Genomic DNA, 20,607 nt, shown 5'->3' with positions numbered 1-20,607 from the left:
AGGGCTAGTATTATGGGCTATTATGGGCTTTTATTATGAAGGAACAAAGGTGGGCTATTCCAAGGTAGCAAGACACGAGCCTTCATACTTTCTTTCTCAGGGTTTTTATTCCAAAACGTCCCCAATTTTTTCTCCACAGAACTCTTTGCACCTTGTTTCCTTCTCCTTGAGGCATCAAAATGTAACTTTGCATAAAAAACATGTGTCTTTCCGAATTAGTTTTCTCTCCGAAAATGTTTGAAAAAACGACAATTCACATGCCGTCGTGCCATCAACATCTCCCCGGATGACAAAAGGCACTCTATTCTCTGAGGAAAACAGATTTGTTTTCAACACGGCATTCTTCTTTTGGGTGGAGGAGGGGAGGGGGGGGGCATTTCATTTTTTAGGCAGCGTGTCAAAGGAGCCTGGGTAATGCTTATCACATCCAGACAGCTATACATCTCCACACCTGCAATTCTAACCAATTCCCTCATGAGCTGCTTTAGCGTTTTCTGTGGTCATTATCACATGGGGATCCATTTATTCCTGTTCCGCGCTGGACCTATTGTTTTCCATCAAATTCACAGTCTTCCTGACGTTAATGGACCAATCTGTTTTGAAGCTTGAGTTGCAAAGTGACAGTTTGGGAGATTCATAGTCAGCAAGGGGCTTCATTCTAGTCTATCTCTATTCACTGGAGCTGTGTGGGTTTGGTCTGCAGAAGTGGTTGTAACTACAGTGTGTGTGTGTGTGTGTGTGTGTGTGTGTGTGTGTGTGTGTGTGTGTGTGTGTGTGTGTGTGTGTGTGTGTGTGTGTGTGTTTGTGAGTGTGTGTGTGTGTGTGTGTGTGTGCTTTTGTGTGCGTGTGGTTGTGGGCGTGTGAGTTTGGGTGTGCCTGTGTGTACGTCTCTACATATAAACCATGCAAACTCTGACAAAGCGCACGAGAAATTAAAAGCAGTTACTAAAGGGGAAGATCTCTGCTCGTCTATCGGGTTGGCTGGCCGATCTAAAGTCCCGGGCGATTTAAACTCCATCCCCATCATCTACAGTGATTATCGTTCTCAAATAGTGCGTTTAGGATCTTTTCCAGATTGGTTGACCCAGCGATTTTTGCAAAAAACGCTGACTGTCTGACAAACAAATCACAAAGTTCCCCGGTGCTGGAGGTAAGGACCTCCAGGCCGTTATTAGGCGGTTAACTCCTCCAAGGCTCCGAGTCCCCCATCAGAAAGGCCTCTGCGTGCGGCTCCCATGGATGGCTGGTCCCTAGTCCGTTAATACCCAAGTTTCCCAAGAGTGTGGTACCGGGTTTATGATTAATGTAATGTACACACGTGTGGCTCCATTGAATCGGAAAACATGAATATGCGACTATGCAGAGATTTGTTGGATGAGTGTTAGAGCAGGAAACTCCTAAAATGTGCGTTTCTTCGGATTTGAGGAAGAATCGAGGGGTTTAGAACGGTTCCCCGTCTCAATGTTACCGTGTTTTGCGTCCCGATCGACTTTCGCATGCATTCACATCTCTGGATTTCCGCGGTTAAGCTCTCTAAAGGAATGCTGTGGCTCTTTTTAAATTGTATTAAATAGACGTGGGCAGAGTTTTGACAGCCAGCCGTCTGTGTCACACCCGTAATGTTTACTTTTAAAAGCGTCTCTGAGCTCCAGAGCCAAGCATCCTCTTCTCAGGCATATGTTCATTTTGGAGTGCACTCACTCTTTCCCTTTCTCTCTCGCTCTCTCGCTCTCTCCCTCTTTCTATCTCACTCTCTCTATCTCTTTCGCACCCGCTTTCAATCTCTCTCTCCCTTTCTCACTCTCTCTCTCTCGCCCTCTGTGTCTATCTCCCTCTACCGCCTTCTCTCTGCCTCTCTCTGTCTCTGTCTCTGTCTCTGCTCTCGACCTCTCCATCTCTTTCTCTCTCTTTCTGCCTCCATCTCTCTCCCGTTTCCTCCCACCATATCTCCTCTCTTTCTCTCCCTCCCTCCCTCTCCCTCCATCTATCCATCTCTCCCTCTCGGGACAGAAGAGTGTGTGTGTGTGTGTGTGTGCGTGTGCGCGTGCGTGTGCGCGTGCGTGCGTGCGCGCACGTAGCCGATGTGCTCTGGCTGCGGCTCAGCTGTTGCAGCCAACCGTGGCGCTTTGCTTCCCCGCTCCCGCGCCATGAATCATGCAGCCGGGCAAACTGTCCAGCAGCACTAGGATCACCACCGATGATGAGCCACTTAATCATGCTTTCCACCCTGCCATTAATGAGCCACAGAGCCACGTGCAGCTCTATATACAGAGTATATATCTATATATATATATAGATATATACATATATATATACCGTATATATATATACCGTATATATATATATTTATGTGTGCATATATATGGTTGTGATTTGTGTGCATTTTTCTTATTCACCCGGTATCTGTATGTAAACAGTTACACCCATTACTTCCATTATATATACATTTATACATCTATATTTATACGCAAAATGTGCAGATAAAGCAGATCTATATATGCTGTGGACGGGAGGCAAAACTAATGGCCTTGTCATTGTTCTTCTCTCTCCCTCTCTCTCTCTCTCTCCTCTCCATGCCCAACATCTGGCTTGTCATGCACTGCTAATGTGGACCGTCCATCCACTCAGGCCCAGGTCAGTCCCATTCATTCAGTACCTCCTATGCTGTGCCGCCAGCGTGGCCACATGCATACACGCACGCGCACACACACGCCTCGCTCTCCCGCTCACGCACACACCCAGGCACAGGGACGCACGCACAAGTTTAATAATAACAGTGGTAATCTTTTAATAATCGCGTGCCACGCGGAAGTTAAAGTGCAGCGCCCTCAGATGAAATTGCATTTCCATTCCATCCAGACATTTCTAAAGGGGCCTAAGGACTCCATTCTATCTGAAATGGGCTGGGGAGAGTGCGCTCAGAGAAAGGGTGGCAACGTTATTTTCTTTACTTTTTTCATTTTACATAAAGAAACTCCCCACCCTCCAGCCCTTGTTTGATTCTCTGAAGGGCGTAGACTCTGGCATGATAGCGGAGAAACACTTTCTTCCGCCGGTGGTTGGAGCCGCCGTCCAGGGGCCCACGGGGGCCCACGGAGTCCCACGGCGGCGCACTCTCCCCTCCTCCTACGTTTCCGTCGCACCTCTTCACTTCCTCTGGTAGCCTGGGCGTTTGGCGATGGCACCGTAGCCGCGGCCGACGCAGTCGCACATTATGCGTCGAAAGAAAAACTACCGCTATTCTTCATGCGGGGGTCGACAAAAAGGAAAGCTTTCCGTCCGCAGTCAGGGTTTTGCCGGAACCACTTGAAATGCCACCGCGTCCTTCCCCCCCCCCCCCCCCCCCCCCCCTCCCCCGCTCCACCCTCCACCTGGCTGGAGGGGGGGTGGGGGGGGCAGTGAGCCGATCCTGACAGGCATGCTTCACATTCTGTGGGCGTGCAGCAGCCGAGCGCTCGAGCAGCGCTTGCGTTTGCCAGCCTTCCCAGCAGGGGCATCTGCAGGTACAGATGGGGGATGATGAGGCCCGTGTAATGGCCGTCTGTGCCGCTCTCATTGGGGAGGGAATATTCCGCCCCGCGCGCACGCATGCTGCTCTGCTCCGGTCTGTGCGCACACACACAATAATTCACAGCAACGTACGCGTTAACGCGCACACGCATATGGTCGCGGAAAAACGTACGCATTTATGTACACATATACGCACAGCACATAGATTCACACACACACACACACACACACACCCACACACACACACACACACACACTCATGCACTCTCCCGCACACACACGTATATACACCTACAGGCACACACACACACACACACACACACACACACACACACACACACACACACACACACACACACACACACACATACACACACAAACACACACACATACACACACAAACACACAGGCACAGTCGGACGTGTCATTCAGCTTGTGATAGTTATCCCCACAAATTGTCCTCCAGAGGGAACCTCTCACTTCGGCTGACTGTTACATGGATGGAGAGTAACCATGTGTGTTACGGGGCAGAGTCAGAGAGAGAGGGATAGAGAGGGATAGAGAGGGATAGAGAGGGAGAGAGAGAGAGAGAGAGAGAGAGAGAGAGAGAGAGAGAGAGAGAGAGAGAGAGAGAGAGAGAGAGAGAGAGAGAGAGAGAGAGAGAGAGAGAGAGAGAGAGAGAGAGAGTGGGAGAGACAGTGGGAGAGAGAGAGAGGGATAGAGAGAGAGAGACAGTGGGAGAGAGAGAGAGGGATAGAGAGAGACAGTGGGAGAGAGAGAGAGAGAGAGAGAGAGAGAGAGAGAGAGAGAGAGAGAGAGAGAGAGGGAGGGGAGAGACAGTGGGAGAGGGAGAGGGAGAGACAGTGGGAGAGGGAGAGGGTGAGAGAGAGACATAGAGAGAGACAGAGGCACTGAGAGAGGGAGAGGGGGAGAGGGAGACATAGAGAGAGACAGAGACACAGAGAGAGGGAGAGAGAGAGAGACATAGAGGGAGACAGACACAGGGAGAGGGAGAGAGAGAGAGACATAGAGGGAGACAGACACAGGGAGAGGGAGAGAGAGAGGGAGACAGAGACAGTGGGAGAGGGAGAGAGAGAGGGAGACAGAGACAGTGGGAGAGGGAGACAGAGATAGTGGGAGAGGGAGAGAGAGAGAGAGGGAGAGAGAGAGGGAGACAGAGAGAGAGGGAGAGAGAGAGGGAGACAGAGACAGTGGGAGAGGGAGACAGAGACAGTGGGAGAGGGAGAGAGAGAGGGAGACAGAGACAGTGGGAGAGGGAGAGAGAGATACATAGAAGTCTAGCAGTCTGCATTATGGTTTTATTATTGTGACAATTTTTTTCTTGAAGTGGAACTCGCTTGTTTGAACCGTGCAGTAGCACGGCAGCAGAGGAAGCTAAAGAAACTGAGCTGCAGACACGCAAACCCATGGGGAGGTGAAGTCAGATAACAGCAAGGCCATACCGTCCCGGGCTGGGACGTCCCACAGGCGTCTGTGTCGCACTCATGTGCACGTGTGCGTGGTCACCACGCCCCCTCCTCGTGGGCCAATTATTTAAATGTTGTTCCAAGTTAGCACACTCAGTTGCCTCCTCCCACTAAAAGATGCTGTGTTTAACTGTTAGGAGCTTAAGTAACTCAGGGTGACTCTCTTTCACTCTGTGGTCGGCCTTTTTCTGTGGTTGTCTCTGTGTGGTGCTTTTGTTTGTGTGTGTGTGTGTGTGTGTGTGTGTGGGTGTGTGCGGGTGTGTGCATACCTGCGTGTGTGTGTGAGTTTGCATACCTGTGTGTGTGCCTTTAACGTGTCCCCATTCTATAATAGGATATTTTACACACATTATCATCGCTCAGCTTGGCTCCCTTTACAACTCTGTGTGTGTGTGTGTGTGTGTGTGTGTGTGTGTGTGTGTGTGTGTGCGTGTGCGTATGCGTGTGTCTCTGCGTCTGTGTGTGTGTGTGTGCTTGTCCTCCCCCTTGCAGGTGTACGAGGCGTTGCCGTGCTACAGCGAGTGCGGCCGCTACGTGTGGCGTGCTGAGCCCTGGTCCATGTGCAACATCAACGCCGTCGACGCGCAGCCTTCCTGCGGAGAGGGGGCACAGAGCCGCAAGATCAGGTCAGCGCCACGCACAGTGGGGGGGCGGGGGGGGTCAGAGCCACAAGATCAGGTCAGCGGCCCGCCCGGGGGGTGGGGGGGTTAGGGTTAGGGTTAGAAGGAGGGGGTAGGGTTAGGGGTTAGGGTTAAGGTTTTGGGGGGTTAGGGGGTTAAGGTTAGGGGAATTGGCGGTTTAAGGGTTAGGGGTTAGGGGGTAAGGGTTAGGGTAAGGGGGTGTAATTGCTAGGGTGTGGGAGGGGGGCCGTGGGAGCAGGCCTGGGCGGGCGTGGGCGTGGGGGGTTGAGGGTGCGTGCGGGGGGGTCTAGCAGCTGGCACCGCCACAGATGTATCATCACAGCAGCCAGCGTTCAGAACGGTGCCAGCGCGCGGCACAGCGAGTGGTAAACAAATGGTGCTGAGAGAGGAAATAAAATACCCTCCCTCCCTCCCTCCTCCCTCCCCCCTCCTCCCTCCCCCACTTACTTTCCCATGACTCAATGTTCGAGTTCTCCTCTTGTAAACAATTCCTCTCCAGGAATAGCAGCAGCAGACTCAGAGTGAGAGGAGAAGAAGAAAATATATTTTTTCCCCCGAAAACCGTATATTGCGTTTTCTCCTCTCTTCTTCTTCGCCGGCAGCCATTGGTCGTGTGCATATGTAGAAGGGGGTTAAAGCGGAGGGGGGGGGGGGGTTTACCCCGATTGGATTAATGGCGGCGTGAAAAGGATTAACTTCCAGCTGTGCGACTCCAAAACCGGCGCGGTGGCGGAGCTGTGTGTGTGAGGTCGGGCGGGGCGGGGTGGTGGCGGGGGTGGTGGTGGTGATGGTGTGCCGGCTTCACAGACCCTCCACCACGAGCTGCGAGCCCACCAGCGCCGCTGTACATAACACACAGAATAAAGACAATGGACGGCCCACATCGCTGAGCGACGGCCAGCGGAGAGGCTGAGGGTTCGGTTACGGTCGGCGGCGTCGCCGACGCTACCAAACACATGTGCTGTTCGCCGGCGCCGCTATAGGGAGAGCCTATTAGAGCGGGACACAAATACACACTGCCACGGAGTTATTCACCACCCCCCCGGGATGGGTCGCTCCAGCTGCCAGATACTGCTCTCTATAGCTCTCTCTGTGTCTGTCTCTCTCTGTCTGTCTCTCTCTCTCTCTCTCTCTCTCTCTCTCTCTCTCTCTCTCTCTCTCTCTCTCTCTCTCTCTCTCTCTCTCTCTCTCTCTCTCTCTCTCTCTCTCTCTCTCTCTCTCTCTCTCTCTCTCTCTCTCTATGTCTCTGTCTGTCTGTGTCTGTCTGTCTCTGTCTCTCTCTGTCTCTGTCTCTCTCTGTCTCTCTCTCTCTCTCTCTCTCTCTCTCTCTCTCTCTCTCTCTCTCTCTGTCTGTGTCTGTCTGTCTCTGTCTCTCTCTGTCTCTGTCTCTCTCTGTGTCTCTCTCTCTCTCTCTCTCTCTTTATCTCTCTCGCTATCTCTGTCTGTCTCCATCTCTGCCTCTCTCTCTCTCTCTCTCTCTCTCTCTCTCTCTCTCTCTGTGTCTGTCTCCATCTCTGCCTCTCTCTCTCTCTCCCAATCTCCGACTTTGTGTCACTGTGTCTCTCTCTCCCTCTGTCTGTCTCCCTTTTTCTCTTCCTATCTATCTCTATTGCTCTGACTCTCTGTAACTCTCTCTCTGTCTCCCTCTCTCTCTCTCTCTCTCTCTCTCTCTCTCTCTCTCTCTCTCTCTCTCTCTCTCTCTCTCTCTCTCTCTCTCACTCTATCCATCTCTCTCAAGATTCAGATGGCTTTTTTTGGCTTTGTTCAGCAAACATTTACATTGCCAAATCACACAAGCAAAATAAGATGCAACATAAACATAAACAAAAAAATAAGTGCTCGGAATTTATGCATAAAATACATCGTCAAATCGACTGAAAACACATCTAGAATTAAATCTAAAATGCAATACAACACAATCTCCCCCTCTCTCTTTCTCTCCCTCTCTCCTTCTCTCTCTCTCTCTTTCTCTCCCCCTCACTCCCTCTCTCTCTCTCTCTCCCTCTCTCTCTCTCACTCAAATTCAAATTCAAAGTGCTTAGCATGACAGTATTTGAATACAGTATTGCCAAAGCATATTCAAGTTACACAATATACAAATAACAGATAATAATCTCTCTCTCTCTCTCTCTCTCTCTCTCTCCCTCTCCCCCTCTCACTCCCTCTCTCTTTCTCTCTCTCTCTCTCTCTCTCTCTCTCTCCCCCTCTTTGTCTCACTCTCTCTCTTTCTCTCCCCCTCTCTCTCCCCCTCTCTCTCTCTCTCTTTCTCTCCCCCTCTCTCTCCCCCTCTCTCTCTCACCCCAGGTGTGTGTTGAGGGCAGCGGGAGAGGGCGGGGAGGCGACCAGCGTGGACGACTCCCTCTGCGACCAGGAGGAGGTCCCGGCAGCGGCCAGGGTCTGCGTGCTGCCCTGTCCCGGGGACTGCGTGGTCGCACCCTGGGGAGCCTGGAGCCACTGCCCCCCGGTAACCACGACAACCCCCCTACAGCGAACAGTCCAGCATCCATAGGGATCTAATACATTTAACACGACTAACAATAAGTACATTTGTCAGAGGAAGGAGAAACAATACATCGCTGACAGTACAATTAGGATGTTCATAAAGCACCAACGATCGTTAGGTTAACCCATTCCCCGTACACAACAAAGACAGCTAGGATAAGACGCTACACGATGCTAAGTACTATTTCTAAGTGCCAGGACGTACAACATACAATTAGTGCGTACATTAAGTGCCAGGACGTACCATAGATAATGATGTGGCGTACATGTTCTGAACGTGGAGGGTCGTCACTGGTCCGTATTGTAAAGCCTCACACTTGTGTGTGCTGCTCAGGTTTACGTGCATGCATTTTGTTTCCCTGCATCATACACTGAAACCCTTCCTGCAATGCAAGAATGCAAGCCCTACACTGCCTTGGAAAGAATATCCCCCTTATGAATAGGCAGGCAGCTACTGAACCAGTATCTACATATCTCTGAGTCGCTGCCTTTTAAAAATGTAGAAGACAAGAGCAGAATTTCAGAGAAGAGAAATCTGAAAATATCTCTATGATTTATACATATAATAACTATAATAATCTCAAACCCCTCAGAGTCCTACTGCAAGGAAATAATTTCAAAGAATATCAAATATTCCCTTGGCCAGGAAAAAGGAGGAGCCTGTGACAGAGGAAAGCAGGTGGGGTTGGAGGGTTTTCGGGGGTGGGGGGGTTGATACCATCCTGATAGACTGATACTGACACTTTCTACTCACGCTTCAGCTCTTAGGGGTTGTAGCGGTGCCCGGCTCCAAGCCCTTTCGTCGCCCTCTGAGCGATTCCACGATGTACCGCCGCATGCCTCCCTTTGACTGCACAAGCTTTTTTGCAAATCTCATTTAGCCTTGCTCCATTTTCCCCCTGGCCTAAGATAACCGGGGGCCGGGTTTAATGCCCTCCTCCGGTCGTCGCCGTGGCTTCCCTCTCCTCGGCTCAGCGTGGCGTGGCATCTGTCGCTCGCACTTCGTCGGGTGGTGGGGAGGTGTGAGGCGTGGGGGGGTCATGTCGAACATGGTACCCATCCTCAGCCAACGATTACAGGTCATTAGAGGAGAAAATTGGACACACGGAGACACCCAGGCGAGAGTGTGTGCTGAGGTGAAGGCTGAGGAGAGGGAGGGAGGAGAGGGAGAAAGAGAGAGGGAGAGAGAGAGGGAGAGGGAGAGGGAGGTGGAGACGGAGACAGAGAAATTGTGTTATATCGTATTTTAGATTTAATTCTAGATGCGTTTTCAGACAATTTTACCAAATGTATTATTTCCTTCGTCTTATTTTCTTGTTTACATTTATGTTGTATCTTATTTTACTTGTGTGATTTGGCAATGTAAATGTTTGTTGAACAAAGCCGTCTGAAGGAGAGAGAGAGAGAGAGAGGGAGAGAGGGAGAGAGGGAGGGAGGGAGAGAGGGAGGGAGAGAGGAGACGCTGCTGCCGGAGCTTGAGAGTCAGTGAGAGCGAGAGGTAGAACGCGAGGTCACAAATCCAGTGCGTTGCCCGGGGCGCACGCATGACGAACGCCGTGGCTTGATGGGGAGGAAGAGAGTAGAGCCGGGGGGCTCACCATGCCGTCTCTCTCTGTGCTATGATGCACTTGAACCTCGCTCACTCTCACTGCTACTGCTGCTGGTCATACTGCTACTGTTACTACTATTAGTACTACTGCTACTGTTACTACTATTACTACTACTGCTACTAATACTACTTCAACTACTACTACTACATTTTCTACTATTGACTATGACCACTACTACTATAACTCCTAATATTACTACAACTTCTACTATTAGTACTGGAGTAGTATAGTACTGCTACTACTACTACTATACTACTACTCCACTAGTATAGTAGTAGTAGTATACTACTCCACTATCACCCACAGGGTGATGTGCAGTGAATCATTTGTTCTTATACTGCTGCTGCTACAACTACTGATGTTGCCTGTACTGCTACTTCGACTGGTACCGATCCTTTTGTTTCCTACACTTCTACTACGACTGCTGTTGCTGTTATCTACTGCTACTTTTACTGGAACCAATACTTTGTTTCCGACACTACAACTGCGTCCAATGTTGCTGTTGTCTGCTGCTACTTTTACTGGTACCAATACTTTGTTGCCTGAACTACTACTGCGATTCCTGCTGTTGTTCTGCAAATGCCAACGGTTCTGTCTTACTGCTGCTGCGACGTGTCTCACTGCTTCCGCGGCCGCCCAGTGCCTCTGTTTTGCGGATGATGAAAGGTTGTTTACCTCGGTGGTTTGATAAAAGCAAGCGAATTTTCAAAGGCACAATTTGAAAAGATGAGTCCAAGGCTTCGTTACACCTGTCGTTTCAATGCCTCCGCTCTGATCGGACACGGAGGATCAGAACAATGGCTCTGACGGCCGCACTCGACACTTGAATGCAAACTCTGTTGTTTGGATTTTCACTTTCCCCCCACAAAAATAAATCCCTGAAACGGAGATGGATGCAAGGGAATCCTTTGCCGTTGGAAATGGGCATGTAGCAATAGGGCCCGGCCCTGGCATGCATCGTGAGGAGGGCGCTGAGCAGGCCAAGCGCTCTATGTTTGCCTTACTTAAGACATCCCGGACGTAGATGAACCCGTCCAGCGGCATCGCACGACAACCACAACGATACGTCGGATAACCGACTTGTTCTCAGCCGGGTTCGATCTAGGACAGTCCAGCCCGGAGGGTTAATGTGTCTTGCTGTGATTGGAAGATGAGAGTCGCATTGAGTGTAACGTGAAATCAATTGTGATAAGAATCTTGGAAGAATCAAATCGTACCTCTGGAGAAGATAGGAATGGAAAGGAAAAGGGAAAACAAATGTCCCAAGTGTCACTAACTGAAAACCGGTTTGGGATGAGAGGCGGAGTAGGCGGCGAATAGGAATTAGTCATAGATGCCTGATTTGTTTTTAATTCCAGTTGTTCAACGTGCACGACTTTTCAAAAGCTATTTCACTGACTGAACGCGCAGACAATTGCAGCCTATTGTTTTCTCTCACTGTGAAACTCACACAGCTCTTCACGTCCCCCACCAAGTGTCTATGGGGGTGTTACCCATTTACCGTGCAATGCACACCATGCAAGGATCACTGCTGCATGGGAAATCCCTCTGCACATCCCCATCCCCCCCCCCCCTCTCTCTAATGGTTAGGTTTCATCTGGTTGGGTTAAGAATATATAATATGTCTTCCCCCCCCAAAAAATCCCTCATTTGGATCCTGTACACAGCTGCAGAACAGAGCTCCTGTTTTTTCTAGTGGCACACATATTTTTCTAGTGGCACACATGTTTGTGTACACGTGTGTGTGTACGTGCGTGTGTGTGTTTGTAGATGTGTGTGTGTGTGTGTGTGTGTGTGTGTGTGTGTGTGTGTGTGTGTGTGTGTGTGTGTGTGTGTGTGTGTGTGTGTGTGTGTGTGACGATGTGACTGTAGTGTCTGTGTGTTTCCGTGTGTGTGTTTTTGTACACGTGCGTGTCTGTGTTTGTAGATGTGTGTGTGTGTGTGTGTGTGTGTGTGTGTGTGTGTGTGTGACGATGTGACGATGTGACTGTAGTGTCTGTGTGTTTCTGTGTATGTGTTTGTGTACACGTGCGTGTGTCTGTGTTTGCATGTGTGTGTCACTCGAGTTTCCTCAGCGCCCTCCTCTCTGTGAAGCGGGCCACAGTCAGAGTTGTACCGAGGGTAGGGACTAGCCAACAGAGCCCCAGAGAAAACACGGATACGGCGACCGACATAAAAACATGTAGAACGACACCGCGTTGTTGTGAACCTTCTTACGGTGTGTAATTAACGCTTTGGCAGGGAGAAACGGCGTGGAAGCACAACAAACACACTCTGCTGGGCTGTGATCTGGCTCGGAGGCCCGCCGGCTCTGGGTCGATGTCCTTTTAGGCCACTGTGTCTTTGTGGACGTCCTCAGATGTACACAGCGAGGTTTTTTTCGTGGGCTCTTTTGGATTCGTTATTTATATATACCGTCCTCTGACGCTGCTGCTGCTTTGAGTGACAGAGATTGGTCTCCCACAGTGACAACCATAAGAAAGAACCATGGCACTCGCTGCGCCCTGCAAGTGTGTGTGTGTGTGTGTGTACTTGTGTGCGTTTGTGCGTGCGCGTATCTGTGTGTGCTCCTCAATGTGTAGCACAGAGTGAATAACTTGCTCGACTGCATTTTGCTGACGTAAAAGTTGTGGTGTTGTGTGTGTGTGTGTGTGTGTGTGTGTGTGTGTGTGTGTGTGTGTGTGTGTGTGTGTGTGTGTGTGTGTGTGTGTGTGTGTGTGTGTGTGTGTGTGTGTGTGTGTGCGCAAAAGGATGTGTTGGCAGCCTCCAGGCTAGTCCATTTCCAATTAGTCCATTCGGAAAACAGCCACTTGTCACATTAGAACGTGACAGCACCACAAATTAGCTTAGCTTTTAGCGTCAAGATGTTCGAGAGAGAGAGATCGAGAGAGAGAGAGAGATCGAGAGAGAGAGAGAGATCGAGAGAGAGAGAGAGAGAGAGAGAGAGAGAGAGAGAGAGAGAGAGAGAGAGAGAGAGAGAGAGAGAGAGAGAGAGAGAGAGAGAGAGAGAGAGAGAGAGGTACAATGATAGAGACAGAGAGAGAGAGACGTACAATGATAGAGACAGAGAGAGAGACAGTGAAAGAGAGAGAGGGAGACAGAAAGAGGGAGACAGATAGAGGGAGTGAAAGAGAGACAGAGAGAAGGAGAGAACCAGAGCTTCACTACCCCAGCGGTTCGCCGTTTAACCGAGAACAACAGGCCCCCGTCCACGCAGAATTCCCCCCCACCCCCCTTCTCATTTGGTCGCGTAAGGTGGCGCACGTCGCCTGAACAGATTCAATATTTACGCGGTCCTGCGGGAACGCCGCCGGCGCTCACACACACTGAGGTCTGTAGAGCGCCGCTCGCCTCTCCCTGGGTACCGGGTAGGCAGCAGCACCAGGCCCCTAACCCCCCCCGCCTCCCAGCATGCCTCTGGGTGGGATCATCACGCTCAGTTCAGGGTTCAGTTGATCCGGCGTTCCCGTAAATTCAGGATCAGCTTCTGGAAAGCCACGGGAAAAACAAACACGGAGACGGAATGGCAGGGAGGGAAAACGATGTGTTGCTATGGTGATGTCGTATTGTTTACACAGAGTGGTAACACTTTATAATAAGGTGCCATAATAAATAGCACACTAGTCATTACCTAACCCTTTGCTAATATTTTTAATTGTTACTAAAATATCTATTTGGCAGTTAATAGTTTTTTCATCATTAATTAAATATTAGTTGTTTCCATAACCCTAACCCAACCCTAACACACAACCCTAACCCTAACACAGACCTCTAACCCTAACCATATCACACGCCCCTAACCCTAACACACGACCCTAACCCTAACCCTAACCATAACACACGGCCCTAACCCTAACCCTAACCATATCACAATTAACAAATATTAACAAAGGGTTAGGTAATGACTAGTTTGCTATTTATTATGGCACCTTATTATAAAGTATTACCAATGGAGTTTATTAAATGTGTTATTTTGTGACTATTATTCTATGTTATCGTTCTAGTAATCGTTTTTTCCTCTTGTGATTGAGCTGCTCCGGTTAAAGTTCTGTCGCGAAAAACAAAAAAGTTGTAAAAGTTGTTATTATTTCTTATGTTAAATTACTGTTGCCAGTGATTTCTGTCGGCCTCATTTAACTGTCCTGCTCTCATCCACCACAATGCCGTCTACTGTCTGTCTGAATCCATGCGAACGCAGCTTTAATCGTGTTTGTGTCTGCTGTGGGGAATTAATTCCATCCCACAATGGTTGGACTGCATCCCACCGTGGGGAACGTGCTCCCGTGAATCATATCTTTAGCTTGTCTTTGATTCACAAATGCGTCTATTCCCGCTCTCTCTCATGTTAGCTTTTTCTGAATACTAACTAAGTGTGATGTTTAATACAACCCACAACAGGAGTGTTCCAACAGATCTCTACCTAACTCTACCAGATCTCTACCTAACTCCCTTGCTTTAGGCGTTTCATCACCTGGTCAGAGTCTGCAGGCCTGACATTACAACCACCAATAATACCCTGACCTGTCAGAGAGCCTCCTCTTAATAACTCTCTCTCTATCGCTGACCAAATCCTGCAGAATCCACTTCATCCCTTCATGTGTTCAGCCTCACTCTCATAACCGAGTTTCACTTTGGAACATGATATAAATAACAGGGGCAAAAATACCACATCCCAGTTGTTTTATATCAAAGAAAGCTGTGTTCAACGAAAATATATATATATTCATGAACACATAAAACAATAAAGCACTGAGCAGATTTATTTAGAGATCTGAGTTTGTATCATTAACGTCAGCTGGAAACATATAGAGACGCTGATTGTTTGATTTCATTTGAGGTATCTATGAATTTAGTGTTTTTAAGCTGCACAGTCAATAGCGGGACACCATAACTGGTTAGGGTTAGGGTTAGCCAGTCAAAAAATAAGCTACTTCAGAAACATCTTTTGGTTTTTGGTTCTCCTTTCATAAGGTGTGTAAATAAAAATGCAACCAAAGAAACAACCTCTCCCACCTGCTTTTCCTCCATGCGAGGGTCGATGCAACCATTGTGGTTTGTTTGTAGTCCTGTGACCAGGGCGCGGCGAACCGGACCAGAAGCAGACAAGTCCTGAGACTCCCGGCCTCCACTGCCTCGCTGTGCCCAGAGCTGGTCCAGTCTGAGCCCTGCCTCACCAACACCACCTGCTTCCTGTACCAGTACAGGGCCACAGGTAGCACGCATGCACCTGGGCGCGTGTGTGTGTGTGTGTGTGTGTGTGTGTGTGTGTGTGTGTGTGTGTGTGTGTGTGTGTGTGTGTGTGTGTGTGTGTGTGTGTGTGTGTGTGTGTGTGTGTGTGTTGTGTGTGTGTGTGTGTGTGTGTGTGTGTGTGTGTGTTGGTAGGACAAAAGCCAGGCTGGGTATTGCCCCTGAGATTCGATTACGATTTACAAAGCCCCGATTTGATTCACTTTTCCTTTTTCGATTCAATATCGATTTGCTCATCGATATTTCAGTCACAATACCAAATTTGCTTCGATATGAAAGAAAAGCCTTTTTTCCTCATGCTGTATATTCTACAAAGAACCCTCCCCACTGGTGCATTATTATTTATCCACGCTTTAAATCCCCTAGCTGTATTTAATAATGTGTCAGCGAACCGCATTCACACACCCGAGTCTGCCTCAACTTGTGTGTGTTCACACTCGGGGGAGTTGACACGACTTGGTTGGCTGTAGATCTGCCACGATGTCACCAGGATTGTCGCGGCAATGGCGGTGTTACATAAAATGTTCACACTTTTTTCTTCTCAAACCCTTTCGAGTCAACATCAATCATCGTGAGCCCTGTTACCTCTGGGCCAGCAGGTCTATACAAGCTAGAGGCAGCAGGACAGCCATGGTTTCCACACAAACAGCCAATAAACCCAGAATCTCCTCTCCCTAAAAGAACATGGCAGCAAGGCCGGGCAAAGAAAACAAAACAGAATCAGGGTTCTTAAATGGCCCTGGTTGGGGCCCAGCGGTGGACCACATTGAGATTCCGCAGTGGGACTGTAAACAAGCCGCACTTAAAGGAACGTCCCTGGGACATCGATGGACTGAGCCGGCCACATTTCCTCCTATACCGGGCGGGGGGCAATGGCCGCGTTAAGTCAGTCGGACAGGCCCCTGAATCACCCGGCGGGTGCTCGCCCTTTCACACATGGCGTCTGCGTTATTAGTTGACCAATAAATAACGCTGGGAGAATCGGAGGTTAGATTTACCCACGGTCAATTTAAATCAAACGTCTTTCAGAGAGAAGTTATAATTTGTGGGGGTATAGATCCATAGAATTAACTGAAAGACGTTGTGTCTGTGCTTGTGTGTGTTTGTTTGTGTGTGTGCGTGTGAACGTGTGTGTGTGTGTGCGTGCGTGTGCCCTTGTGTGTGTGTGTCCTGCAGACTGGAGCACCTGCCAGCTGAGTGGCCACGCCGTGTGTGGGCGGGGCTTCCGCACGCGCCTGCTGGACTGTTTCCGCAGCGACGGGAAGCTGTTCGAGGCCGGCGTGTGCCAACAGGTGAGTCCTCCTCCCCGCCGGCCAGTAGCGTCCGTGAGGTTCTGGCAGCCATTTCGGAGACAACCTCTACAGACTCTTAGTAACCTTCCAACGTCTCCCTTTAATTATGCTTTTTGCTTTTCATGAAAATAGTGTGTCTGGGGGATATGTGTGTTTGGGGGTGTGTCTGTGTGTGTCTGCGTGTTGGGATGTGTGTGTGTGTGTGTGTGTGTGTGTGTGTGTGTGTGTGTGTGTGTGTGTGTGTGTGTGTGTGTGTGTGTGTGTGTGTGTGGTGTGTGTGTGTGCGTGTTAGAATGCGAGTGGGCAGGCATGCTTTTAGGAGTATCCTTTTAATATGTAAATGTAGCCTTGCTTTCGTTACTTTTCCCCTGATTGCCCTGATTCCTTTAAGCCATCCTATCGCATGCTGCGCCTTCACTTTGAAACAGCTCGGCCTCCCAAACGAGTGGAAGCTGTCCGAGAGCTGCGAGGTTTCCTGCCCCGTCAGCTGCCTCCTCTCCGATTGGTCGCCCTGGACGGAATGTTCGCACAGCTGCGGCAACGAAGGTGAGCCCCCAATGGAGCCCCCAACGACCAGCGAGGACGCTGTCAGAGAGCTAGCCCCCCCACCTGTGGCTAGCGGGTCCTTCGACATCAACAACGTCAGCCCGCTGCCTCATTACCCCGTCAGTGTCAGACCCGCGCGGGCAGCTGCCAAACTGTGCGTGAATACATTCAAAAGCACTGGAATATTAATGGCGGTAATCTCGCGCTTTATTATACGAAACCAAGCGGCGGTTTCTCGTCGGCGGAGCGAGCGACGGCCTTCCGCGCCACGCCATTAGCATGCTGATCGCCGCACGCCCTTCAATTAACAGGGGCACCGTGTTTGCGCCCCACCGTCAATATTTGAAGCACAACAGGGCCAGATTTTTATGAAGACCTTTATAAAGACGTCATTAACTATTCAATGAGCCCCTCTGAAATATTTATTCCGCTACAGCGGCGAATGTGCAGACCTCAATTAGTGAGAAGGGCCGTGCAGGCGTCGGGCCGAAGACGGCGGCAGTGGCGGGGGCGTGGCTGGGGGGGGGGGGGCACTGAAGGGGTTAACCTATTTGTATATCGTCGGTGCGGTGCCTCCAGCCGCAGCGACAGCGGTCTCTCGAGGAGGCGCTCTTGTTATTCCAGCTCGTTAGGAGCGCTTGACTTTAGCCGCTCAAGTTCATCCCTGCTAATTGTCCTCTTCATCTGCGCCGTGTCACATGCCACTCACGGCCGGCGCTCGCCTTGTGCTCGTAAGACACACACCGCGCTTTTCTTGTGTCCCTCCTGTCAATCTCCCTCTCTCTCTTCTCTCTCTCGTTCTCTCTTCCCTCTCTCTCTCTCTCTTTAGCTGCTCTGTCTCTCGCTCTCCTACTCTCTCTCGCTCTCTCTCTGCCCTTCTCTCCCCCTCTCTGTGTCTCTCTCTCTCTTTCTTCGCTCTCTCTCGTTCTATCTTCCCCCTCTCTCTCGCTCTCGCTCTCTCTCTCTCTCTCTCTCTCTCTCCCGCTTCATCTCCCAGCTTTCTCTCACACGCATCCTTCCCCCCTTTCTCTGCATATTACATCTCTCTCTCTCCTCTAATCTATCAATCTCTCTTTATCTCTCTCTCTTGCTCTCTCTTGTCGCACTCGTCCCTGCAGTAAGCAGCTTTCTGTCAGCTCTGGTGAGGGATTCGTGGGGATGTGTGTGTGTGTGTGTGTGTGTGTGTGTGTGTGTGTGTGTGTGTGTGTGTGTGTGTGTGTGTGTGTGTGTGTGTGTGTGTGTGTGTGTGTGTGTGTGTGTGTGTTTCAGCCAGCGTTGATATGTTGTTTTGTCTGGTCGCCATGGGAGCATTCCTCTTATGATTTCATTGTCTGTCTTTTTTTCCTCTTTTGTTTTATCTTTCTGGAATGGCAGAATCATCTTTTTTTGTTCCTCTATCCTCCAGGCACCAGTGAATACAAACAGTCACTGACTCATTCTTTCACTCACTATGCTGATTCTCTGACTGCCTTTATGACCGACCGACCGACCGTGTGTCTGACTGACTGACAGACTGACTCGCTGTTCTCCGTCTGACTGCATGACTGACTGGTGTGTTTGCTTGTTTGAACACCCAGAACCACTTTGTTAATAAGCACTTCAAGTACTGGACCTCTGGGAGGGTTTACGTTTTATAACCCAAAATAAAATCCAATCAAATCACCCTGACTCCCAAACTCACTCACTGACTGAATGACTATCTGGCAGACGGACTCGCTGACTTACCAATAGGGGAGTGCTTACTTACACCACGATACAGCATTTTGTGCTGGACAAAAATAAGGACCACTTGTACAAAGGTATCTGCGAATGAACTCAATGTGGTTGCTCTGATATAGATATCTTCACTGGCCCTTACATTTATTCCTCTTAATCATGTGCGAACCCTACAGCAGACTGCAATGCTTACAAAGCAGAACAGAAAGGGAGAAAAAACACTTTCCCAGGTGGAAACCAACTGCTTATTTATTTTTGGCACAATTTCTTGTCTGTTAAATAAGTTGTTTGTTTGGTTATTTCGATGTATTCGCCAGACGGAGCATTGCTGTAGATTATTGCTTTGTGCTGTGTTGTATTGTATTACGTGGTGCTGCATTATATAATGTTATAATACTACATTTTGTTGCGTTGTATTTTACTGTGGTACCTGGTTTTATATTGTATGACATGCTGTTATATTGTCTTGTATTTTATTACATGGCTTTATATTGAATTACCTTGTGTTAAATTGTGTTACATTACATTGTGTTGTGTTGCATTACATTGTTTGAGACATTGATATATTGAATATGTGACAGTGTTTTATGTGTGTGACAGTGTGTTATGTGTGTGACAGTGTGTTGTGTGACAGTGTGTTATGTATTACAGTGTGTAATGTGACAGTGTGTTGTTATGTTACAGTGTGTTATGTGACAGTGTGTTGTTATGTTACAGTGTGTTATGTGACAGTGTGTTGTGTCATGTAGCAGTGTGTTGTGTGACAGTGTGTTGTTTGACAGTGTGTTGTGTGACAGTGTGTTGTGTGACAGTGTGTTGGGTTATGTTAGTGTGTTGTGTGACAGTGTGTTGGGTTATGTTAGTGTGTTGTGTTATGTTACAGTAGGTTGTGTGACAGTAGGTTGTGTGACAGTGTGTTGTGTGACAGTGTGTTGTGTGACAATGTGTTGTGTGACAGTGTGTTGGGTTATGTTAGTGTGTTGTGTGACAGTGGGTTGTGTTACAGTGTGTTGTGTGACAGTGGGTTGTGTGACAGTGTGTTGTGTTACAGTGTGTTGTGTTACAGTGTGTTGTGTTACAGTGTGTTGTGTGACAGTGTGTTGTGTTATGTGACAGTGTGTTGTGTGACGGTGTTGTTATGTTAGTTTGTTGTGTTATGTTACAGTGTGTTGTGTGACAGTGTGTTGTGTTATGTGACAGTGTGTTGTGTGACAGTGTTTTATGTTACAGTGTGTTGTGTGACAGTGTGTTGTGTTACAGTGTGTTATGTGACAGTGTGTTGTGTTACAGTGTGTTGTGTCACAGTGTTACAGTGTGTTGTGTTGTGCTGTCCCAGGTCAGACCACGCGCTCCAGGAGGGTCCTCCATCCGGCTGAGGAGGAGGGGCGTCCGTGTCCGGGCCAGCTCCTCCAGACCAGGTCCTGTCCCATCAGGCCGTGCTACTCCTGGCTGCTCAGCCCCTGGTCCCAGTGCACCGTGGAGGTAGGTCTGGGTCCTGGTCCCAGTGCACTGTGGAGGTAGGTCTGGGTCCTGGTCCCAGTGCACCGTGGAGGTAGGTCTGGGTCCTGGTCCCAGTGCACCATGGAGGTAGGTCTGGGTCCTGGTCCCAGTGCACCGTGGAGGTAGGTCTGGGTCCTTCCACATGATAGGCCAGGAGGGAGTAAGAGTCAGGCTGCATCACCACCCCAACACTCCAAAAGCAGGGTGGATCCAACAATACCATACTACTACCATATTGTACAGCACCTACATCATACAAAGTCTAACCCAAACTTTGAAATTATACACTGCGGTTGTTTAAAAATATAGAGTATTTTAAAATATGAATAGTACAGTGAGTACAATTTAAAGGTGCTGTAGGTAAGATTTAAGGGCAATTATTTGAGTTGAAAATTTTAGAAATGGCCTAGCCATCTTGCAGCTATGAGTGACTGTATTGTTACTCAAATCCGTTTTAAGCGGAACGGGCCCGCCTCTGTATGAGACCATTTCGATTTTAGACCGCTCCCGGGTCATTTCTGACCAATCAGAGCATCACATCCCTGATTGGTTCAAA

General features: G+C 49.2%; 1 protein-coding gene across 1 annotated transcript in view; it reads left to right on the top strand.

The window, feature by feature from the left end:
* thsd7ba (thrombospondin, type I, domain containing 7Ba) overlaps positions 1-20,607 on the top strand; it is a 116,254-nt gene that overhangs the window by 81,956 nt on the left and 13,691 nt on the right. Inside the window, exons 16-22 of the mRNA XM_030343939.1 lie at positions 2,629-2,634; positions 5,490-5,623; positions 7,943-8,102; positions 14,815-14,962; positions 16,174-16,289; positions 16,718-16,835; positions 19,888-20,033. Coding sequence (XP_030199799.1) covers positions 2,629-2,634; positions 5,490-5,623; positions 7,943-8,102; positions 14,815-14,962; positions 16,174-16,289; positions 16,718-16,835; positions 19,888-20,033 — 828 coding nt within the window. The remainder of the gene's footprint in view (positions 1-2,628; positions 2,635-5,489; positions 5,624-7,942; positions 8,103-14,814; positions 14,963-16,173; positions 16,290-16,717; positions 16,836-19,887; positions 20,034-20,607) is intronic.

Source organism: Gadus morhua, chromosome 20 (genome assembly GCF_902167405.1).
Source record: "Gadus morhua chromosome 20, gadMor3.0, whole genome shotgun sequence".
NCBI classification, from domain to species: Eukaryota; Metazoa; Chordata; class Actinopteri; order Gadiformes; family Gadidae; genus Gadus; species Gadus morhua.
This window is presented reverse-complemented; position numbering and strand designations above follow the sequence as displayed.